Consider the following 23,415-nt stretch of genomic DNA (forward strand, 5'->3'; position numbering starts at 1 on the left):
GTTGTTTCAAGTTTCTGGGACATTTTGGGGCCCCAAGGTTACCAGATTTTAGCGTGTATGATTTTTTGGGGTGTTCACAAATTTTACTGCTACATTCACAAAACCCTAACCCTGAGGGATCTTGGGACGCAATTAACCAAAACGTGGCGATAGTTAATGACCATGAAATGCTGTGGCATGTAATGGAAGAGTGAACGAAAATGATTGAAAACGGCAGGCTTCACCTAAAGGGAATCTGACAATTGTTTCCAATTATGTTAAATAAATAGTATATTTGTTAAACGACAAGCTATTAAGAACATTTTAATGTAATACAAAAGTTATAATTTACCAAAAATCAATAATAGCTATTTTAAAAGGCGGGGTTTTTTCCGTCCACGTTTACTTCTCTACTACTTTGATTTCCAAACAGTCTGCTGCATCAACGGAAGTTACTGTTCAGGATGGTGCAGAAGTGGCCAAGGAGTTCCCACGTATAGTATCCAGAGATTTGTTTGTTTATCATATCAGTTAGTCTTCAGGGTGAGTGATCCGTGCCGTCAGCGGTGATTGAATAAACAAACATAAACACTTATACCTTCTTGGCCTCTAGACGGTAGACTGCCGGTGCCGCCTCCCAGCGGTGGAAAGGGTGATTAATCTAGAAACCCCTTTTTGCAGAATTTTAAAAAGTTCTAGAGGAGAATATCATTATTGTTTGGAAGAATGATAGTTCTACACCTTAAAGCATATACGTCATACCATAGATAAAAGGAGTAGACAGTCATACCCCAACATTATACACAATGGCAATGGTATAGTTGTATTCGAGTACCTATAATATAGAGTATTCATTATGTCCCTTAAAGAAAAATGAATTCCCCTACGAGGTATATACAGTGCATGCTAGTATATAAGATCCTCAAGACGAACGAATATCAAGAAATGTTTGAGAACCACGACTATATCAAGAAATGTTTGAGAACCACGACTATATCAAGAAGTGTTTGAGAACCATAAGAACTCATATGATGTACTTTAATGTACATAAGGTATTTTAAAGAGGTTAGATACAGAATGTCTTACATTACCTACAACCATGTTTGAACAGCCTCTATCTACATAACATGCTCATAAGGAGCTATGACCCACATGGGAATCATGAGGTGCTCGTGATGTTATTGAGGCTCTTATGGGATATGAGAAACTGCATATGAGTTTTCCGAACAAAGCAGTAGTTTTCAGATGATGAAACTTGTATATGGTATATTACGTAGCTTCAGTAAAATTGTTTACATTAAGAGCGTTTCAAATACAGGTTTTTAGTGGCATTATCATAAAAAATGCTGTATTGATTTTGACCCGTCAAAACAAGCCAGTAAGTCATTTATTTAATCTGATTCAAATAAATGCATTGGTTACGTCAATCACGGTAATACATCAAATAAATAAATGTGTTTTATGCAATTTGTCTTAAACTATTTACATTAAAATTATAGAGCTTCATACCTTTTGAAAATGCACTCATTATGCCCATGACTACCCGTTAGCAATGAACTCACGGACACGGTAGTTGCATTTAGACACTAGTAGTTGTCTAGGGGTTGCACGTCTTTACTTATAGTGCTTACAACTGCAGTGATGCTTGACAAAATCATCTTGCACTTTAAGCTTGTGGTTTCAAAGGTAGATTAAGAAAATAGTAAATACCCCCACCGGAACAAACCTGCACACTAAGCGAATTTCCATTTGCCTGTTTGGGTTTCACTGAAATATCTATTTTAAAATGTCATATTTATTCCCTATTTAAATAACATATGTTTAACAAGTACTTTGGTTTGCTACAGGCAAGATAATAAAGTGCTTTTTCTAGTGCAATGTTTATAGTATAGTATCAAATAAATACATTTTCCAAATTTAATCAAAATATGTTCATAAACAAGCAAACTACAATAGTAATTAATATTCTCTATAAGAGTATCATGGGAATTTTAAATTTACAAGTTGTTTATAATTTTCTCCTTAACCATTAAGCGCATAACAACGCTACAATATACTAAATTAGTATTTTAAAGTATACAGCAATTTATTTTTTAGGGTTAAAAATAGGAAAAACCAAATTTTAAACCATAAATCCCCCTTTAAAACCCCGGTTCCATTGTCCGATCATGCTGGTTAGCAAACTCGTTCAAATAAATGTAGGTGTGTACTTTGTACAAAATTTCATCAAAATCGTCTACTCCTTTTAATCTATGCTTATAGTTTTGATCCTATCTCCCTAGCCCGGAGGGTTTGAAAAGATCAGGGTTGGAGTATTTCCGTTCTTTTAGTCAAAATATATTAAACACGTTAATTATTTCAAAAAATAACATTATCGGTATGTTAGTGTATAGGGTTAAGCGATGTAAAATTAATAATTAATGTTCCTGAAAGACTCGGCTAAGTATTTCAGACGACGTCTTAGTCGAACTTAGAAATAATTAACTCAGCTTTACTAGTTAGGGTGATATAAAACATGCAACAGTTTATTTTTGGACAAAATTGGGATGCAACAATTTGCTGTATGAACAAGTTTTAAAATATGTTGAAAGCAACAAATTAATGCTATTTAGAACTTTCTCAATTTGTGATCGGAGTTTTGGACAACAATTGATTTGATCACTGTAAACAAAATGTACTTGTTTTTTTTTTTAAACACAGAATTCAGAAATCAGAAATCTTTAGGTTTCAAATAGTATTTACAGGAATTACAAAGTGTGTATTTAGAATTGTTTTCAAAACCTAAACACACACACATTTTATGAACAATTAACATTTCCAGTTGAAAAAAGTTAAATATCTTCTGTCGGGTCTATAATTATTTTCAAGCTGCAAATGCTGGCAAATGTTAAGCATTTATTATTACGAAGCAGGAATCGCAAAAATAAAAGAATACATATAACACGTTTATCCATTGGTCAGTTTTCTATAAGCTTTTCTCAATTTATCTTTGTAATAATTTTAAAATAATAGGTACCTAATTTTATGGTTGAATAACAAAATATATTCATTGAAGTGTGGAATAACAATGAAAAAATTAAGTAGCAGATCCCAAATATATTTATAGCCTGATTAAGTACCCCTCTTTATATCTACATGTTTTATCCAACACGTTTACCCAAAACACGATTTAAAAGATTCATTCTAAAATTCGATTGAATTTATGGATAAATAACTGTTGAGTGAGTTACTGAATCAGTTCACTTCGCAACGAGTTCTTACTTACAAATAATTAGCTAGGCGATTTTAAAATGATAAATTATTTGTTAATAACTCACAACTTTTTTCATATTCCATTTTATAAAATTAACAGTAGATTCAAGACAAAACGCTAAGAAAATACAAAAAAAAAACATTCGCTGTGTGTTCTTATACATATCATGTACATTTTAAACTTCGTTATCTGTTAGCTATTATAAGTAATAAATCATTAAAAACGTACAACGCTGAGAATAATAACATAAAGGTAAATTTAGTAATTTCATATTAAACGACCATTTGATTGGCTAATTGTTTGTACAGATTATTACACTTGAAAAAGCAAAAATGTGAATATACTCAGGTAATAATTTGAACAACTATAGTTATTTTCTGGGCATGACATCTCAGCGGTATCAGCTTGGGCTAAACCAAACTTTGCTAGTTCAAACCCGACCGCATACAATATGCTGTGGTCTCCAACTTAAACCGTCAACAGGGCTTCACTCTATTGATATCACGGAAATCTACCCCCATCAAAAAATGCCTACGTCATTTTGACGTCACGAGGGGTGGGGCTTATACACGGTCGAGAAACAGGAAATGTACCCCAGACCTGAGACGTCAAAATGACGGAGGTGTTTTTTCGTGTGGGTAAATTTCCAGGGGTAGAATTCCGGCGACCCAGAATCACAATATAACATTGTAGGTCTATGACGGTGATCTTGAGTTTATAAGAAGATAAATAAAATAAAGAAAAGGGGTTTATAACCTCAAACAGTCCAGAGTCTGAATGTTTAAAAAGGAAAAATGACTGTGGTGTTTGGTGTTTAACCTAACTACCAGTGCAGTGTTAATTAACCCTCTATCGTATTTAATCTAAAGAGGAATCATAAATACTACTCAGTTATAAAATTCGTTTCCAATTGTAAAGTATTGCTATTTCGGGCAGTCAAATAGTTCTGCGATTATTAGTTATGCCGGGGAAATAATTTGGATTTTGTGTCTAAAATGTTATATAAAAAGAAAATATAAAAAAAAGCTTTAATAAAATTTCCACTCTGGTATTGCAAGGCGTATGCTCTATGGAAGTGGAAACTATTCTGTTAACAGTGAATCAGTATTATTGTCTTCTCAAGATCAAAATAGAAACAGTTGTAGTGAATGAACGTAGGATCTCCATCTGTGCTATTGTTAGATGCTAGCTGAAGGCAGAAGAAAATAATTAGCTTGATATACGCAGACAGTGGATGAGACCCGATCAAAGATTGTTGCTCTCTTAATCGGTAAAACAAGAGAAGGAATCCAAACAGACACGTTCAAAGCGTCCAGCGAATGTTTGCTTTGTTTATCGTGATTTACAGCTGTTGTGGCTATCATTCGTCCATTGCTACTGCATAAACTGGCCTCTGCTATATGTCACTGTCAATTGTTTAAAATGTTCTATATACTCTCCACACGGTGGTGCTACTGCATAAACTGGCCTCTGCTATATGTCACTGTCAATTGTTTATAATGTTCTATATACTCCCCACACGGTGGTGCTACTGCATAAACTGGCCGCTGCTATATGTCACTGTCAATTGTTTATACTGTACTATATACTCCCCACACGGTGGTGATCCTGCATAAACTGGCCGCTGCTAACTCACTGTCAATTGTTTATACTGTACTATACTCCCCACACGGTGGTGATCCTGCATAAACTGGCCGCTGTTATATGTCACTGTCAATTGTTTATACTGTACTATATACTCTCCACACGGTGATGCTACTGCATAAACTGGCCGCTGCTATATGTCACTGTCAATTGTTTATACTGTACTATATACTCTCCACACGGTGATGCTACTGCATAAACTGGCCTCTGCTATATGTCACTGTCAATTGTTTATACTGTACTATATACTCTCCACACGGTGGTGCTACTGCATAAACTGGCCGCTGTTATATGTCACTGTCAATTGTTTATACTGTACTATATACTCTCCACACGGTGATGCTACTGCATAAACTGGTCTCTGCTATATGTCACTGTCAATTGTTTATACTGTACTATATACTCTCCACACGGTGATGCTACTGCATAAACTGGTCTCTGCTATATGTCACTGTCAATTGTTTATACTGTACTATATACTCTCCACACGGTGATGCTACTGCATAAACTGGCCTCTGCTATATGTCACTGTCAATTGTTTATACTGTACTATATACTCTACTCTCCACACGGTGGTGCTACTGCATAAACTGGCCGCTGCTATATGTCACTGTCAATTGTTTATACTGTACTATATACTCTCCACACGGTGGTGCTACTGCATAAACTGGCCGCTGCTATATGTCACTGTCAATTGTTTATACTGTACTATATACTCTCCACACGGTGGTGCTACTGCATAAACTGGCCGCTGCTATATGTCACTGTCAATTGTTTATACTGTACTGTATACTCTCCACACGGTGGTGCTACTGCATAAACTGGCCTCTGTTATATGTTACTGTCAATTGGTTATACTGTACTATATACTCTCCACACGGTGGTGCTACTGCATAAACTGGCCGCTGTTATATGTCACTGTCAATTGTTTATACTGTACTATATACTCTCCACACGGTGGTGCTACTGCATAAACTGGCCTCTGTTATATGTTACTGTCAATTGGTTATACTGTACTATATACTCTCCACACGGTAGTACTAGTGCACAAACTGGCCTCTGCTATATGTCACTGTCAATTGGTTATACTGTACTATACAGGGTGTTTTTTTTTTTAACTTGCATCTTTATTTTTGTAAAAACTGCAATAGATAGAAATATGCAGTTGGCGGGAATCATCTATTGACGTAGGGGGGTTCAATCCCAATTGTTTTGAATTCAACGTTACATTCACATTCCCTCCCTTTCTCCCCCTGCCCACAACCTATTTTTTTAAATAGCAAGGTACCTCTTGTGACATATTAAATGAAAGAGCACGAAAAAAGAAAATGTTTGGTGAAAAAAAATTGAAAATCGGCTCATGAATTTGTGAGATAATCCCCCCCCTTCCCCTACCAATAACTTTTTTTAAATATCAAGGTACCCCTTGTGACATATCAAATGAAAGAGCATGAAAAAAGAAAATGTTTGGTGAAATTAATTTTCCATTTGATATCTCACAAGGGGTATTTTGCTATTTAAAAAAAATAAGTTGGGGGCAGGGGGGAAAGGGGGGGAATGTGAATACCTTTACCTTTGGCCTTTGTGCTGTGGCTTCCTGGCAAAAATGTTTTTTTCCTTTTTGGTAAATGTGTAATTAATAGTTAGAGTAACAATTATTATTAAAACGATGTTAGATTATAATATGGATAGTCTGATAATAACTCGTTCCCCACGCACAGGCTTCGCCTATGTGGGGAAATTCCATTATTATTAAGAATACTTTTTGTAATTTTTTTTTATCATGGAATAAATTATGTTTGATTTGATTTTGGTTTTTTTGATAGCGTTGAATTCAAAACAATTGGGCTCCCTACGTCAATAGACGATTCCCGCAAACTGCATATTTCTATCTATTGCGGTTTTTACATAAATAAAGATGCAAGTTTAAAAAAAAAAACACCCTGTATACTCTCCACACGGTGATGCTACTGCATAAACTGGCCTCTGCTATACTGTATGTCACTGTCAATTGTTTATACTGTACTATATACTCTCCACACGGTGGTTTTGCTGCATACACTGGCCTCTGCTATATGTCACTGTCGTAAATATACATGTTTTAAGTGTTATAAAACGTTTCTTGTAATTACTTTCCGTAAATTTAATAACACGTACAAAACTGATCAAGAAGTTTTTAATTAACCATTGACAAACAGACATGTTTTGTATCCTGTTGCAAGTTAATTGGCATTTTAGCTGGGATTTAAACGAGCGAAACTATACAGTTGCCTATGTTGTTGGTAACTTTTTAGGTAAACTTTTTGGACTAATCATCTCGTGCATGCTAAGTACAATGTGTGGCTTTTAATAATGATTTTAAAATCATTAATTCGCATTAAAATTTACGTTACTTTTGGTTCAATGTACAATATACTGAAGATCTGCATTAAATATTCCTTAAAGTATTAAAGCATAACATTTAGTTTGAATTAAGCTATCAAAAATTAAAAAGAAACTAAATTTAAAGATTAGTGGAGTTTTATTTCTTGCGTGGCTGAATATTGCAATAGTTTATAACTTGTTTATAACAAGGCCTAATAAAATAATGGAATTGGGAATGTGATATTTATAAAGAAAAAGACAAGCTACTTATAACAATTTAATACATTTTATACTATTTACAAGGCCAATAGGCCCAACAATGTACGAGTATTATTTAGGTACTTCAAATAAGGCAATCTGAAAATAGCCTTAGTATTATACAATTAGAGTCATAGTAAACAGTATGACGAATTGTTTCCAGTGGAGCAAGACTAGGCACGATTATTTAGTGGCAATCCTTTACAACTCTAGTTGGACTGTGAAAAATGGTGAGGTAAAGATTGTGGGAAAACGGTGGCTCAGGAATCTAGAAACCGTCCCCTACAAAGTAAAGCATGGGTATCAATTTGACGGATCGAAAGTACCTGATCGATATGAAAAACAGGTACCTACTCTGAAAATGTAAAACTAAAGTAGAATGGATGTGATCCAAATGACTTTAACTATTTGTTTGAGAGCCAAGTCGTGGTAAAAGACTGTGAGGGAGGAACTCTGAAGGCTGGTAGACATTGGTTGGTCCAAAACTGTGGTTGTACAAACTAATTTGAGGATGGAGGGTCTATTTTATCTATCTGGGAGTGTAGTCGTGGTAAAAGACTGTGAGGGAGGAACTCTGAAGGCTGGTAGACGTTGGCTGGTCCAGAACTGTAGTTGTACAAACTAATTTGAGGATGGAGGGTCTATTTTATCTATCTGGGAGTGTAGTCGTGGTAAAAGACTGTGAGGGAGGAACTCTGAAGGCTGGTAGACGTTGGCTGGTCCAGAACTGTGGTTGTACAAACTAATTTGAGGCTGGAGGGTCTATATCTATCTGGGAGTGTAGTCATGGTAAAACACTGTTAGGGAGGGACTCTGAGGGCTGGTAGACGTTGGCTGGTCCAGAACTGTAGTTGTACAAACTAATTTGAGGATGGAGGGAGTGTAGTCATGGTAAAACACTGTTAGGGAGGAACTCTGAGGGCTGGTAGATATTGGTTGGTCCAGAACTGTAGTTGTACAAACTAATTTGAGGATGGAGGGTCTATTTTATCTATCTGGGTGTGTAGTCGTTGTAAAAGACTGTTAGGGAGGAACTCTGAAGGCTGGTAGACGTTAGCTGGTCCAGAACTGTAGTTGTACAAACTAATTTGAGGCTGGAGGGTCTATATCTATCTGGGAGTGTAGTCATGGTAAAAGACTGTTAGGGAGGAACTCTGAGGGCTGGTAGACGTTGGCTGGTACAAGTTGCTTGTCTGGTAATTATGGGGGTTGTAGTCCACAGGGGGCAGCACTGAACCTCCATGACTTACTTTGGGTACACTGCAAAAGAAAGAGAACTCGTTAAACCTTGAAATATGTCACAACTGTAGTAATGATATGTAACCCTTCATTTTCTGGGAACTTGGAGTTTCATTCTAGGCAAAGTAGCTAAAAGGAAGAGGCACTATTTAACCCACCTTTGAACTGGAACGTAGGGCGTCGAGTAGACGGATGGCTGGAGGTGGTAGCCGTAGTCTGCCAGGTAGGCCGCGGCTGTGGTCTGACCGTAGGCCGCAGTTCCACCATACACGGGTCTGACCGGCGACGGACACCCGCTCTCGGCCGTCTCGCCTTCTGTTAACAAGTGAATTTAGTTTTGGTTTGACGGTTGGTGTGCAATAATGTATTAGTATGGATGAATAATCTCTCAATCGCATTGAGACAGGAAACTACAATGATTTAACTGTTTATCGAAATAATAGTACAGACACTAAAAATTCGAACCCATTTTGGTTTTATTGCACAATTTTTAAACTATGGATTCAAAGTCAATACACTTCATTGTATGCACTTTTTTTATCTTAAAAACCTAGTGAAAGTGGAGTACAAAGTTAATTATATGATGGTTGAATATGTAGGCTTGACTTTCAGTTTCCAAATTAGATAATGGATGAAAACGACAAAAAATATAGATGTCTGAAATAGTTTTGTTGCGATTTATAAGACTCTTGTTCACACATGAGTGAACGAATGTGAGAGTAAATTAGGATCCTTGTCACAAAGAATGATGAACCATCGTGTCTGCACAAGCAGACTTGGGTGTCACGGGCTGAGCGGCGACCGCTGGTGCATAAAAAGGGCCTAAGTGTTTGTTCAAGTACGTGATTGACGGTGAAAACGAGTTTGGAATCAATTTTGGTTACCATTACAGTGTTTTAGTCAATTAATTGTGACCGTGTGAGTCAGTGTTGGGTTGGTGTACGGTGTACGTTATAACTAGTGACTCAGTTCGAACCAGGTTACTTGAGTATTAGTATGTACGGAAAGTAAATAAAAGAAACGTCTTATATTTACCTTCCGTAAATTTAATAACACGGACAATGCTGATCAAGAAGTTATTTATTAGTATGTATATCATTTTATCTATGTCAGTTTGTGATAGCGAGAGAGTGTCCTCTTGTCATTTTGTATTAGTATATATTGTAGTAAATGTTCATGTCAGATGTCAGTGTATGACGGTACAACAGAGTGATAAGACATTTTAGTGCAAGTGAGTGTTTAATCGCTTCGTGTTTCATTGAGGAAGAGACCAAGCATTAGCCAGTGCCATAGAGTTTGAAAAGGTTTATGCTAATGCAAGTGAGTGTTTAAGTTAGGTTGGGCTAATGCGAGTAAACGTTTGAACCAGGGCGGAAGGGTTTCGCTCAGTTCAGGTTATTTCCTAAAAAACATAAAACTAAAATAAAACTCAGAATTTATCAAATAAAATATTTTTAGTTTTCATGTATTTTTCTATTTAATAAGCACTTGAATAACATTGTGTCATTCGATTGCTAGTGTGCTAACAGTTTTCGGAGTGATAGTTATGATATGAGTCAGCATAAGTCAGTTCGAGTTTAAAATGGTTCATATTCATGTAAGTCAATGTGTAAGTTCAATTGAGTGTTTGAGTTTGGTTGTGTGAATTCAAGCTAATGTTCAAATCCGCCAGAGTGTTCGAATCAGTTTGTGAGTCCTCAGCTCAGTCGATTGAGCATTCGTCAGTGAGTGACGTACTGCCCCTGAGCTCCGTCGCACAGGAACTCGAGCCCGCGCTTATTTTAGCCCGCCAGACAGCTCTCATATATTACTGACCCAGATGGATGTCTTCTGAAAAACGTGCCAGCCCCTGCCCTGAAAAATACTAATTTGTTGTCTATTTGTTTGGATTGTAGTCATTTATCTCACCCTTGGCTCCTTGAGGACAGTTCTTCCGCAGAGGTGTCGCTCGCTGAGCCAAGGCGTGCGCTGCCGGGCTGTGTAGCTGAGTCATCTCTGGACCGCTACAACAAACCTTAGCTACAACACTCAAATTGTCTATTGAAAATTAGTTATGCAATAAAAACTACTATAACTTTTATAAAAGCAAAATGTGTACCAACACCAACACAGCTTCTTGTTTTTATTTACCTAACTTTACAGATTTGGTTTCGCCGGATAAGTTTGTGAAATTAAGTTTATTGTAGTAAACAGCTGTTATATGATTGGATTATTTATGAATAAATCTCAAACACTTCTTATGGAAAGTGGTGCAAACCCCAAAAAAATTATGTACATGACACCAAGACATATTTTCTTTATTTATCTACGTGGATTTACAGTTTCAATATGTAAATAAACGAATCTCTATATAAATATTTATTGAATATCAGTATGCACACAATTGTTGTATGGCGTTTAATTTATTTGGTATTTCTCAAACAAGTTTTAGAGAAAACAGTACAAACCCTAAAAAGTTTTTTTTTTTAAGGCACCAAGACATATTTTAATTGTATATATCTGAGTGGGATTTTTATTTTGCTGCGAAAATGAACGAATTCAAAGATAAACGTTTGTTGTATAAAGATTATTGTAGAGCACAGTCTTTGTCAGTATATACACCAATAGCATTTTTATTTATTCGATTCAAATGGACCGCGCTTTATGAAAATTCGATTAATTTCTTTCAATTTTGGTCGATATGACTTGGAACGAACCCGTCCCACCAATCCCCAACAAAGACCGAGACGCTAATCGTTAGGCAAACAAAACACCCTTAAAAGTTATTATTAAAATGCCTTTAATGATCTTGTGGTTGCTGTATAGTGTATATTTGAATACAAAGAAAATGGAAATAGACGACTGAAAAAATTAATAATATCACTGCAGATTCATGAATGTAGTGATCTTCAAATTTTTGTTACTTGCTCCAAAACAAGTGCATACTGCCTAATAAAACAAAGTGTCCATATTTTGAAACTTTAGTGGAAAATAATTGTAAATAGCTGAAAATGGTAAGTAAATGAAACGTTAATTATTTCCGCATGAAGAATCATAATAATCCATTTTTTAAATCCTGCACTTAAATCTACAAGAAACTAATAAATAGTTTTGCAAAATAACACATGAGAAAACAAAAAGAACAAATATACAGACATTACTATCATAGAATTTCACAAGACTAAGGTAACAAACAGAATTAAGAAGTATTCACAATTCTAATGTAGACGTTAAACAACGAATACGTACATACGTAAATAAGAGTATTTAATTATTTTTAAAATAACGACAGCTGATATAATATTAAACCAATTATAATTTTGAAGAAAAACTATTATTAATTGGCTATTAAAAGTAGCTCCTCTCCAAATACTACGAAGATTAAATACGCTATCAAGTTAAAATTAATAATTTAATATTCAATTACACAGCTACATCACATCATGTTGATTTACAATTTCCATATTATAATTGTGTTTTAAATGCATAATGCTACATAATTTTGCTTACGACGAGATATGTATTTCACTTTTATAATGTAAAGTTTTGCTAATATTGTATTTACTCATAAAAATACAATTTAACATAGGTAATATTTAAAAACAAATATTTTAAGCTTTGTATATGTTGATATGTTGTCCTGGGTTATTGGTTTAGTCCTCTTCAGCGAATGTTTACCGTAATGTTGTAATCTTGTTTAGTGAGTCATAGAAATATTTCCTTGTATAAATTATTAGGCCTATATTTCTTGTAATATATTACTTCATCATTACTAAAATTAATTCATTATTCATTAATTACATCATTGAATTGTGTTGTTCATTAGTTTAGCATTAATAAATGATTATTTTAAATCATTACTTCTAATTTATTAGAGAAGTACAATTCTTCAACTTACTGGGAGGTTATGTATCATCGCAATAAATAACTAATTAGTGAATTAATACTTTTCTTTAACTTCTGATGAAACGAAAATTATTTTCGGATGTTTTTTTCACGTTACAATTGTCTCGTGGGATTAAATCAAATACAAAAATAAATTTGTGGATAGAAAGAAGTGTAAGAACAAGAGAAGTTCAATATAAATGTTCACTTTTTTTTAACTCGTACTCCGATTTTTGCCTTAATGGCATTCAAAACACCAACTCGAAGAAGTTATATTTAGTAATTGGCAACAATGTTAAAAAATCACTCATTGGCTAAGCAAGTTTGAAAATCAAGTATAATCCAGTACCTGTTTTGTACGTGAAGTTTTTGAGCATTATTAATTATTATAACTAAACTCTATGCCGTTTCATAATAGTTATTCTGAAAATCCCATTAGTCCGAAAAAGTGCAGCAAAACTAAGGTGATTTTAATAAGGTAAGATTCCGCGGTCATAGAAGAGTAGTCTTCATCTTTCGAAGACTAAGGTTTGATAACGGCTCTTTTATTCATTACTGTATTATGTTTTTTTTTTTAATTCACTACCACTACAGTACCAGCATTGATAAATCAATAATAAGGTAAAATTTTACTTTTATTAATACAAAACTTTTTTTGTAATATTTATTTGGCATATAAAGTCAGTACCACAAAATTAAAACACCTGATATCAAGAATACTTTACACATTTTAAATCCTACAATCTAACAAGTAAACACAAATATTTGTCAGTACAATTCACATCTTCCACAACGCGTTTCCTCACTAACGACGTGATTAAATTTAACCATCATCCAATCCCTGCATCGTATGTTTTCTCACACATTGCTGGGAAACATAAAGTAGCTGCAAGATATTAAAAACGTCAACGTATAAAACCAGCAGTCAAAATAGAGAGGAGTGTGAGGTAAATCAACCGTGTCGTTGACAAAGACACTTATTAAACCTGGGGACTAATTTATGGGATGCTAGTGAGATAATTTGTGTCGGTAGCCAAAAGTTGAGCGACGGTTCCAACTCGTTCCCCGACTGACGCCGGTCGCCGTAGTCGTCCTCGCAGATGCAACCGATTCTATCCGATATTTATCGTCCATCTGAGTCAACCATTTGCCAGACCCTCATCCAGTCGAAGGTTTATCGCTCTGTGCTCTGTTATTTACTTCAGACTGGTACTGGCACGGCTGTTTATTTGATCTAAAAGTGAAGAAGAAATCGCATTGCTACGATTTAGACAAATTTTGAACACTCAATAATCGAACTTAAATTTTCAAAAAGGATGGAAAATTATTTTGTGACAAAAAGTATGTTTAACTCTATAGAAAGATTATAGATAGTGTCCAGCTAATGTGATAGTTAATTTTCAAAAATGTGTCCAAACTTTTTTATCTTTTTGATTATTTAGATTTTTGAAAACGCTAATTCAAAAGTAGATGTAATATTTATGCAATAGTTTATTTACTTGTGTGGGTTAAAAAATTAATATCATTTGCAGTTATTTTTTGATAAAATGAAAAGATACATATACTGTTTGTGTTCTATAGGCCATTTTAGATTTTTAATAAATCTATAAAGTATTGTTGTGAAAAAAAGGGTCCTAGAAAAAGAGCTTTAGGCTTACACCTTTATATTTTTCATATCCTACGGAAAATAGGTTTATAGAGAATTATCATTTATCTTACTTTATTGCAGTTTCATCAATTTATGAATCTTTACATAAATTAATAACGTTGGATCAACCCTTATCGGACAGTTTTTAGGATTCTAACACAAGTACAATTAACTTGTAAAGACAGGGTGTTGGGAAATTTTGGTAAAATATTTTAGTACATAATTGTAGAGGTAAAAATAAGAAAAAGTTTTATTCAAGCATAATATGTCCTAAAGTGCTTAGTTTTCCGTCTGGGTCTGTTTTTGTTTTTATACATAATTTATCATATCTTACGAACCTTAGAGGTATTGAATTCAAAATTGGCATGTGCATGTGGAATAACAAGATGTAATTTGATATAGAGTATTAAGTTTCTACTTTGTACCATTTCAAAATGGCGACAGTTTTTTGTTTTTAAGGCTAAATGTCTTAAAAACCATACATTAAAAAATACAGGAGACAAAATAGTTGTGAAATTTAAACCCATTTACTATGATAATATGATGATTGGACAACTAGCAGTGGATAAATTGCAGCTTTTCCGAATAAAAACACTATTTATAGCATGTGATTCGAAGCATGCGCGTGTTTTTATTTAGTTAAGTTGCAATTTCTCCACTGTTAGTCAATCTTATTTTAAGAGCTAATGGAATTAAATTTCACAACGTTTTTGTTTCTTGTAATTTTGTTTTATTTATGGGTTTTTAGATATTTATCCTAAAAAAAAACCAAAAAACTTTCACCATTTTGAAATGGTACAAAGTAGAAACTTGATACTCAATACCGAAATACATCTTGTTATTCCACATGCACATACCAAGTTTGAATTAAATTCCTCAGGAGGTTCGTAAGATATGAAAAATTATGTAGAAAACATAAACAGAGACACAGAAGCTGAGCACTTTAGGACATGATTTTATTTCAACTTTTTTACTTATTTCTACCTCCACAAGCATTTACTAAAACATTTTACCGTAATTTCTGGACACCCTGTATAACTTTTACAATTTCTTAATTCCATAAGTGAAAAGTCAGATGTAAATATGCAAACGGAATGTCAACACAGTTAGGTGAGCTGTGGGAATATAGTGGGTGCCCTGCTGGGTATATGGGCCACCCTGTTGGAGGAAGGGCACCCGGGCACCCCCCGTCGCCGCACATGCCCATATGGGCACACATCTGGGAGAGGAATCTTTGATTGATGCAAATCATGCAAGATGTCGTCCTTGCTATATGAGATGATGGTTCAAAAGATTCATTTTAAAAGTTGTGTATCCATTGAAAGTTGTAATTTCAAATTCAATAAACAAATACCAATGATTGTGGTACACGAAAAAATCTTCATTAAAAATGTTCACTTTATTAGAAAATTTATGAATCAGCTGTAAGACGTAATAAGATACTGCCAAATATGACCATTTTATGGTAAACTTTAGGCCATATACCTCTTCCAAATCCTATATTACGTACTTTACAAAAGTATTTTGCAAAAATTCAACTGCAGAATGTATAAGAAACTCAGAAAGTAAAACCAATTGTTTCTAACACTGAGAGACTTAGTTTCTTGGAAAATATAGGGGCTTTCACAAATGTTTTACTATATGTAAAAAAGACATAAACATGTTGATAGTTATTAGAATTCACATACGACTTAAACTGTTGGTTTAACTATTATATTTAAATATCATTGTATGGAACTTAGAATCACCAGAGACCACTTTCATGCACATGCCACTAGAGGCAAGGCTAAGCTGGATTTACCCCAACACAGGTTGGCCAAAACAGGTAAATCATTTAAAGCCAACTGTGTAGATTTTTTATTAGGCTTCCTCAAACTGCAAAATTCATCTCATTTAATCAATTTAAAACTACTCTAAAAAAATGGCTAGTTGAAAACCCTTTTTATTCGTTTGATGAATTTGAAATGCCAGAGTTTAATGTTAAGTTTTAACCTATTGTACATTGTTTTTAGTTAATTTTAATTTAATGTTTTAGCATTTAGTAGCATTATTGACTGTTCCTATTTCTGTATTATAGATCAATGGAATAAATACTCTTGACTCTGTACTCTTGACTTATAACTGACTTTTACTCGTTTATGTTCTTGCCCTATTGCGAAATCGAGAAGTTATCTATTTTCTCACTTACACAAAATTACATGGGCTATTCTTGAATTTGACTGGTTAATGTATTAATGATAAGTTGTAAAGGGGGTTAAATGAGCAATTTGAAAAATTATTTTCATATCCTAGCCGCAGGTAGTCCAAAAACATTTTAATTGCAATTTTACCAATAAATATATTAGGCTACTAAAATTTCGCGAATTTAAGATGAATTAAATACCTATGCCTCAAAGTCTATATAACCAATGATGTACTTACCAGTCTTCCTGATCACAGTCTCGGAAACCCTTAGCAAAAGGATTGCTTGCTATCTTCAACTGCGTTATCTGTAACACAGGGCAATTATTAATCATTAATAAAACCTACCTCAGTACTATAATAGTATATTTTACCTCTAGCATGTAAAGTGACTCTTTCCAACCCGAACTCAAGTTTCCCAACTTCTGTAGTTTGCCTCGATCGGAAAATAAGCGAGGGTTTAAAAGACACTGTTTGCCCCTATAATGAACATCGACATTATTTAAGCAAACTAAGTTAATAAAAGGAAAATACTTTTCATGTAGACAACTCTTAAAACTATTTCCGTATATTGTATTCAATTTTGCTTGTGCAAACAGTCAGCTGTTGAGATAGTGATTCAATAATTTCCTCTATTACGATTGTGTTAGTGTACATTGTACCATCCATATGTAATCTATTAAAACAATCGATATATACGTTCGATACGTACGATTGCTTAAAATGGAAATTTACAACTGGGTTAACAACAGCTGACTTTTACTCCCACTAGGGATTTAAAATTATTTTTATTCCTTAGGGAGAAACAGACCAAATTTAGACGAACAATGCATGTTTTGAAAAAGTGTGTTTTTTCTACAGTATGGCAAAAATTTTATTTAGAGTCAATTCCCTGAATGAATTCGTTTAAACTCGGTGTTCTGCAAGTGCTCCTAAGACATGTAGCACATGGATAAACTTCAGTAGGCCTACTTATTAACATATAGTTTTGGAATTCTCTATATAACAACTGAAATGGCTTTTCATAATTTCAGGACTTAAAAGAGGTGGTTACACAAAATAGTTTCGTAAGTACGGAAAAACTATATTAAACATTTAAATAATTACAATATGGATTTGTATGGAAAGACAGCTCAAACATATGGATAGTTCCTATCAAGCTATTACCAAAGAGCTATATTTGTGACTTCATAAGTGTACAAACGGTTTAAGAGTGGGCAGTATCAGTCGACCATATTGGATTGATGTCCCATAAGAACAATGTAATCGTTTGAACCATATAGCGCCGTTATTTGTTTCAACATAGATTACGTTTGATGTGTCATTGGAAAGAGAATACAGTTCTTTAGGTTTTTGCTTTTTATTTTTTTTTATTAAAGAAATATTTAAATAACTTTACAATTTGATGGAAATAAAAAAAATGAATATATGAAATTCGAAAAAGCAAATACCCTGCAACATTAATTAACTCGAATAAAATTTATTAAGAAGATCCGACGTAAATTCCGAACCACCTTGTCATTGTCCCATCCTTAAAGAGTCATCGGTGATTGGCGGGGGTTGGGTATAGATGTTAAGGACAGAAGTACCACACTCTAAACATTGAGCCAAACCGAGCTCCTAAAGTAAAACTACAGGCTTGTAAGACGGCTAAGAAACATGAGCCGTGTATAATAACAATGTAGGGTGTTTACCCTCTGGTTTTGGTATGCGGTAACTGCAGTGAACCTTGTCTCTGGGAAGATGAAGGTTTTGAAGTTCTGGCAGCCAGGAGCTACAGTTTCGTCCTTAGAAGGTACGTATATAACATGGAACCTCGGCTGGTACTTGTGCATAGAGTTGAGAATAATCTGAAACATCGTCAAATATTTTAATTCCTAGGAATCCTTATGTCAGCTAGGACCATATGTCATGTTAAAGTGACACGTATAAGATCTTTATGTATGTATAGTGGACACCAGATACGCAATCAACATACATTGAGTGTTGTGGATTTATAGTGGTATGTGTGAGGTTGTTTCATCCTACTAAATTTTCTGGTCTAAAAATATTGTCTGGACAAAATCGCCCACATAATGTTTCTTTTGTGTGAGTGTAGGCTTTATTTATGGATATTGTAATGAGATATCCATTGACAGAATACAACATTAATCAGTATTCAAAATAATCTAGACCTTGCCATGAATAATTAGAAACTGTTAAGTGTGCAATTTTTCAAGTGTGTTTTCTTCCTTTACTTATTTTAAAAACAGGTTGGTAGCCCTTTTAACTTTGAACTTGTTCGTTCACATAGGCTTTTTGCCTGTGTGTAATGTAAATACGAATCTCGCAAAGCAAGGCGAGCCGGTTTAGTACATCTATGAACTCTACTGATATGAACCAATAAATACATAGCTGCTTTGAGTTTGTTGACTGTTATTCCCAACTTATATACATAGCCATTACTAGCTTGTTTACATGGTTCTTAATGCGATAACACATTACAATGTAACTACAAATACTTGCATGGCCGTTATCGTCGAGCTGGTTGTTGGTGAGCTTGAGCTTGTCGAAAGAGATGACTTGCTTGGTCCACTGGGCCCCCGAGGCGGGTGAGTCTGGGTGTACGTGGACCCTTGGTGGGGAGATGGGGTCTGCCTTGCCCGCCACCACCCATGTCGAGCTTTATGGAACAGACAAGACATATGTACAAAGTGACAAAAAGAAACAACAATTTTCATTATTCAGAATGTATATTTGGCTTAAGTACACTTGTGGTGTTTCAAAACTCCAATGTCTCTAAAAGCTCATTTGGGAATCGCATAATGTGTAAAAGATGTAGTAAGAGATTTGTTGTGTTTCCTAGGACGCTAGGCACGAGCCTGTAATTGTTTTTCACATTACTTCAGGCTAGACCTAGGGGTTGCGGCATCATCACATTGATAAAATACATTGGTCATTTGACGGGATTTGAACCCGGGACACCTCTAGAACCAAAGTCCCACGCTCTAACCACTAGACCAGCTCGCTCCCCCATGTAGTAAGAGATTAAACATCAAACATAGCTAAACTGAGTTTCAAATGCATATAGGCATCACGTAATGGCATCCCTCAAATGAAAGCCTCTATAGAAATGTTAGACTACAGAAACCAACAGTCCTCAAGTTTAAAGTAATCATCCACAAATCGTGCATCGTGGAGATCTATATTAGATGAACAAGGTGATGTTTTGACTGATTGTGTCGAATCGTCATCTGCCCTACTACCTTTTTACCGTCTTAGTGAGGACGAGTCAATGCGTGGTGAGCATTTAACTAGCGTCATGACGTCCGAGCAAAAAAAAAGAAAAGAAAAACGGATCGTCGGCTTTCAAGTACAGTAATTCTAATGCGACGGAAAATTTATTTGAAATTGCCCTATCCGACTTTATTTGAAACGTAGATTCAGGAAGTTTTAAATCCATTGGACTAATTGTAAAATATATGCTAACCACCTAGTCTCGAACTACTAGTATACCCCACGCAAAAGACCATTGACTTAAAATTTTGGACGTGGTGTTCAGCTGAATTACGTAAAAATTGCATTGTCTCCAGATTCCTTTGGATGACTCGCAGCATGATTCGTTACTATTGTAGCACCATCGTTAACACATGATGCAAGATTATAACTATGAATATAAGAATACAAATAGAATTACAATAGATAAATAACCAGCAAATATTAGCCGTGAGAAGAACGATGCTATGAGCATTAGTTCACTCATTTATAACACCATATCCCAACTTTAAGTTGGTTATCCGTTGCGTAAGGTTATGCATTATTTTCAAGATATATATATATATATATATATAATAGATCTTGATTCAAAAGTGAGCCGACTTATTATGCTGTATACAATGTTTAAGTGAGTTGAGCATACGTAAAATGGGCAAAATAACAATATTGAGTACCTGTGGAAAGCATATCTGTATCTCTTGTCATCCACGGGGACAAAGTCCATCATCAGCATGTACTCCGCCGTCGGCTCCAGACCGTACAACCGTGCCTGGAAGGTGGGGAACATCCTCCTGTATTGAACACAAATAGGTCAAGTAGAAAGAGTGCAAAGATTAAATACCCCCGCCGCAGCAAACCTGCCGACTAAGCGAATTTCCATTTGTCTGAATTGATTTTCAGTTAAATATATTTTAATAACATTAGGTTTAACGAGTACCTAGGTTTGCTGCTACAAGGAAACTAATAAAGTGTGTTTTTGAGTAAAATATTGATAGCTTAGTACAAAATAAATAAATTTGCCAAGTTAGATCAAAATATATCCATAAATAAGCAAACTACAACATTTGACAATATTCTCCATTAGCATAACATGGGAATTTTAAATTTACAATTTTTTTAATTTTCTCTGTTACTAATAACCAAACAAAAATACTTTTATATACTAAATTATTTGTTTTTTTAAGCTCTTTACAAAGGTCTAAAGAGAAATTGGGAAATTTTATGTTTTGAGGGTCAAAAGTGAGAAAAACCAATTTTTACCCCATAAAACCCCCCGTAAAGCCCCGTTCCCATGGTCCGATCATGCTGGTTCGCGAACTCATTCAAGTTTATCCTGCTTTACACCTTTAAACCAAATTTCATCAAAATCGGACAAAAATTACTCAAGTTATCGCGTTCACGGACGTATATATATATAAATCTATATATATATATATATATATATATATATATATACATATATAAAAATTTGAACGAATGGTGTTTTTGGCCTCTGGGGACATCAAAATGAAAAAGTAAATTGGTCCCGGGTCTAGGTCTTACCGTGCCACCTACGGTAATAGCTACTTCTCTATAGGGAAATTCGATAAAAGGAAACTTGGAAATAAATAAAAGATTAAATAGCTCAAAACATTACAAAAACGTCGACGAGGAACGTGGTTAAATGCCCAGATAATGAAATATGTTTTACATTCATAGAAATATTAAAAGAGTTGCGAGAACCAACAAAGAATTTGGTTAAAGACAAAACCATACATAGTAAGATTTATGTAACAACCGCCTGCCCATTAAAACATCATACAAATTACTGTCAAATTACTATTATATAAGACGTTACTAGGTTTAAAGCAAATATAGGTATTACTTACATAAACATTTCCAGAGTAAAAAAGATCGATAAAATAATAACAGGTACAATATAATCAAAATAATCAATAAAGTATAGCATAGTAGATTAAAACGTATAGTATACTTGGTGAGTACCTTATGCTTTAAAAATCTATATTGAATAAGAAATGTTATTGGGATTTGATACCCAAGACTTACATAAACGAGGATCTATGTTTCAGTTTGTTTGTCAAATTGTATTAAAACCATAATATTTGTGACTCAAAACCATGATAACTTTTTAAAATCTTGAATTTTTTTGTAAATGGGGTTTTTTGTCGGGAAAGACTTCCACAATCAACATACGATTTTTTACCGAATCCCTCCTTTCATATCCTGGAATCCCCACCAGTCCCCAGTCCCCAGGTTAGGTTAGGTTAGGCTAGGTTAGGTTAGGTTAGGTCCCCAGTCCCTACCCAGATTCATCTAACTACCAATATGTACTTTAATGACAATCAAAACGCTAAAAATTTCCCTAACATATTAATTATATTACTCTACCCACCAACTTTCAATGTTTAAGTCGCCCCTACGTGTATTTTCAAATCCTGCGAACTACACCTTTAGTAATCATGTTGTGTTACTAGTTCAGTAGTTAGCATCTCAATCTTCGGTGCGAGGAAACGGGTCCGATCAATGACATCCAAAATAATTTAAGAGGTTTGGATCATCATCCCCTTACAAGATTTTTAGTTCCTTAAAAAAAGCACTGGCGAAGACAATAAAACTGGGCACTGACCTTCCGGCTTTGGTGACGATCATCTCTGTGCCAAGGATGTTGAACTCCTCCCAGAGCGACTTCATCTCCAGAGATGCCGTCACGTTAGCCAGCCGAGGGTGGATCTCGGAGTTGTGCTTATCCGTCCCGGGCTCACCTTGGTTGACGCATGCTGGCAAAACACAAAGATACCACTTCAGGACCAAAAGATAGATTGGAAGACAACAGGCAGGTCGAATGCTTTTCCGGTTGCAATATGATTCGAGAAGATAATGAGAAAATGGTATGTGGACAAACTGTTTCGTCATTGGGAAATGACTTAAAACTCCAGATTTTCAGAGATTTCCAAACTTTGGGGTCGTCAGCCCAAATTGATTGAGCCTTTCCATGGTTAGGTTTTCTCAAAATAAGCACTTTCTTCCATGAAAACTGACGTTTTTGCTTATTTGACGAGGGAGGGGTGCCTAACAATGATCTTTTTGTGACATATTTATTCCTTTTAACAGACTGAATACATAAGCTTAGATGGTGTCTATACTACGCATTGGTTTAAAGGTTAAAAGGAAAATAAAACGATATTGTTTTCCTAATTTTGTCAGCGAACCAAATATTTTTGCTAGAACCTGGTTGCTTAGTTCGTTATGTAAATTGAGAGAATAAGTTTTACATAACTGTATGGTAGGTACAATTAAATTTCCCCTTGTTTCTGATTGTCCGGGCCTATGATATTTATAATAAATAACTTAAAACATTAACATGCGTGATAGTAAAGCTTATCAAAGCCTTGCAGCGGTACATGACAATCATTTAATATGACAAATTGTAATTATCAATAAACAATGTTCTTTGTTTCAATTAGCATGGATGTTTTAAACGTGACTATAACGTGTTAAGCATATTTGAAATGAACTGCATTACTTTTTAAGAACAAAATACAATCAGTTAAGCTGGAATTACTTTAGTAAAGGTTTCTAAGATGACTGGTCTTATTATGAAAATTATAAATTGGATACACAGCCTAACCAAGAACTTTTCGATTATTATATACGTGAACTCCTTCCGAGAATATTTTGATTTGAACATGAGCATAGTTAAATTTTCAAACAGATCCTATTCAATTGTTGT

The 23,415-nt window shown here is 34.6% G+C and overlaps 1 protein-coding gene across 1 annotated transcript in view; it reads right to left on the reverse strand.

Moving 5' to 3' along the window:
• Window positions 1-7,516: 7,516 nt before the first annotated feature.
• LOC128998387 (T-box transcription factor TBX1-like) overlaps window positions 7,517-23,415 on the reverse strand; it is a 28,395-nt gene continuing 12,496 nt past the window's right edge. Inside the window, exons 3-10 of the mRNA XM_054424500.1 lie at window positions 22,312-22,462; window positions 20,360-20,476; window positions 18,936-19,092; window positions 18,125-18,280; window positions 16,671-16,738; window positions 10,646-10,740; window positions 8,896-9,052; window positions 7,517-8,758 (exon numbers count right to left, since the gene is read on the reverse strand). Of these exons, the coding sequence (XP_054280475.1) occupies window positions 8,608-8,758; window positions 8,896-9,052; window positions 10,646-10,740; window positions 16,671-16,738; window positions 18,125-18,280; window positions 18,936-19,092; window positions 20,360-20,476; window positions 22,312-22,462 (1,052 nt within the window). The 3' untranslated portion in view covers window positions 7,517-8,607. The remainder of the gene's footprint in view (window positions 8,759-8,895; window positions 9,053-10,645; window positions 10,741-16,670; window positions 16,739-18,124; window positions 18,281-18,935; window positions 19,093-20,359; window positions 20,477-22,311; window positions 22,463-23,415) is intronic.

Source organism: Macrosteles quadrilineatus, unplaced genomic scaffold, assembly GCF_028750875.1.
Source record: "Macrosteles quadrilineatus isolate MER2022 unplaced genomic scaffold, UCM_ALF_1.0 Scaffold_7__1_contigs__length_78375512, whole genome shotgun sequence".
In the NCBI taxonomy this organism is placed as follows: Eukaryota; Metazoa; Arthropoda; class Insecta; order Hemiptera; family Cicadellidae; genus Macrosteles; species Macrosteles quadrilineatus.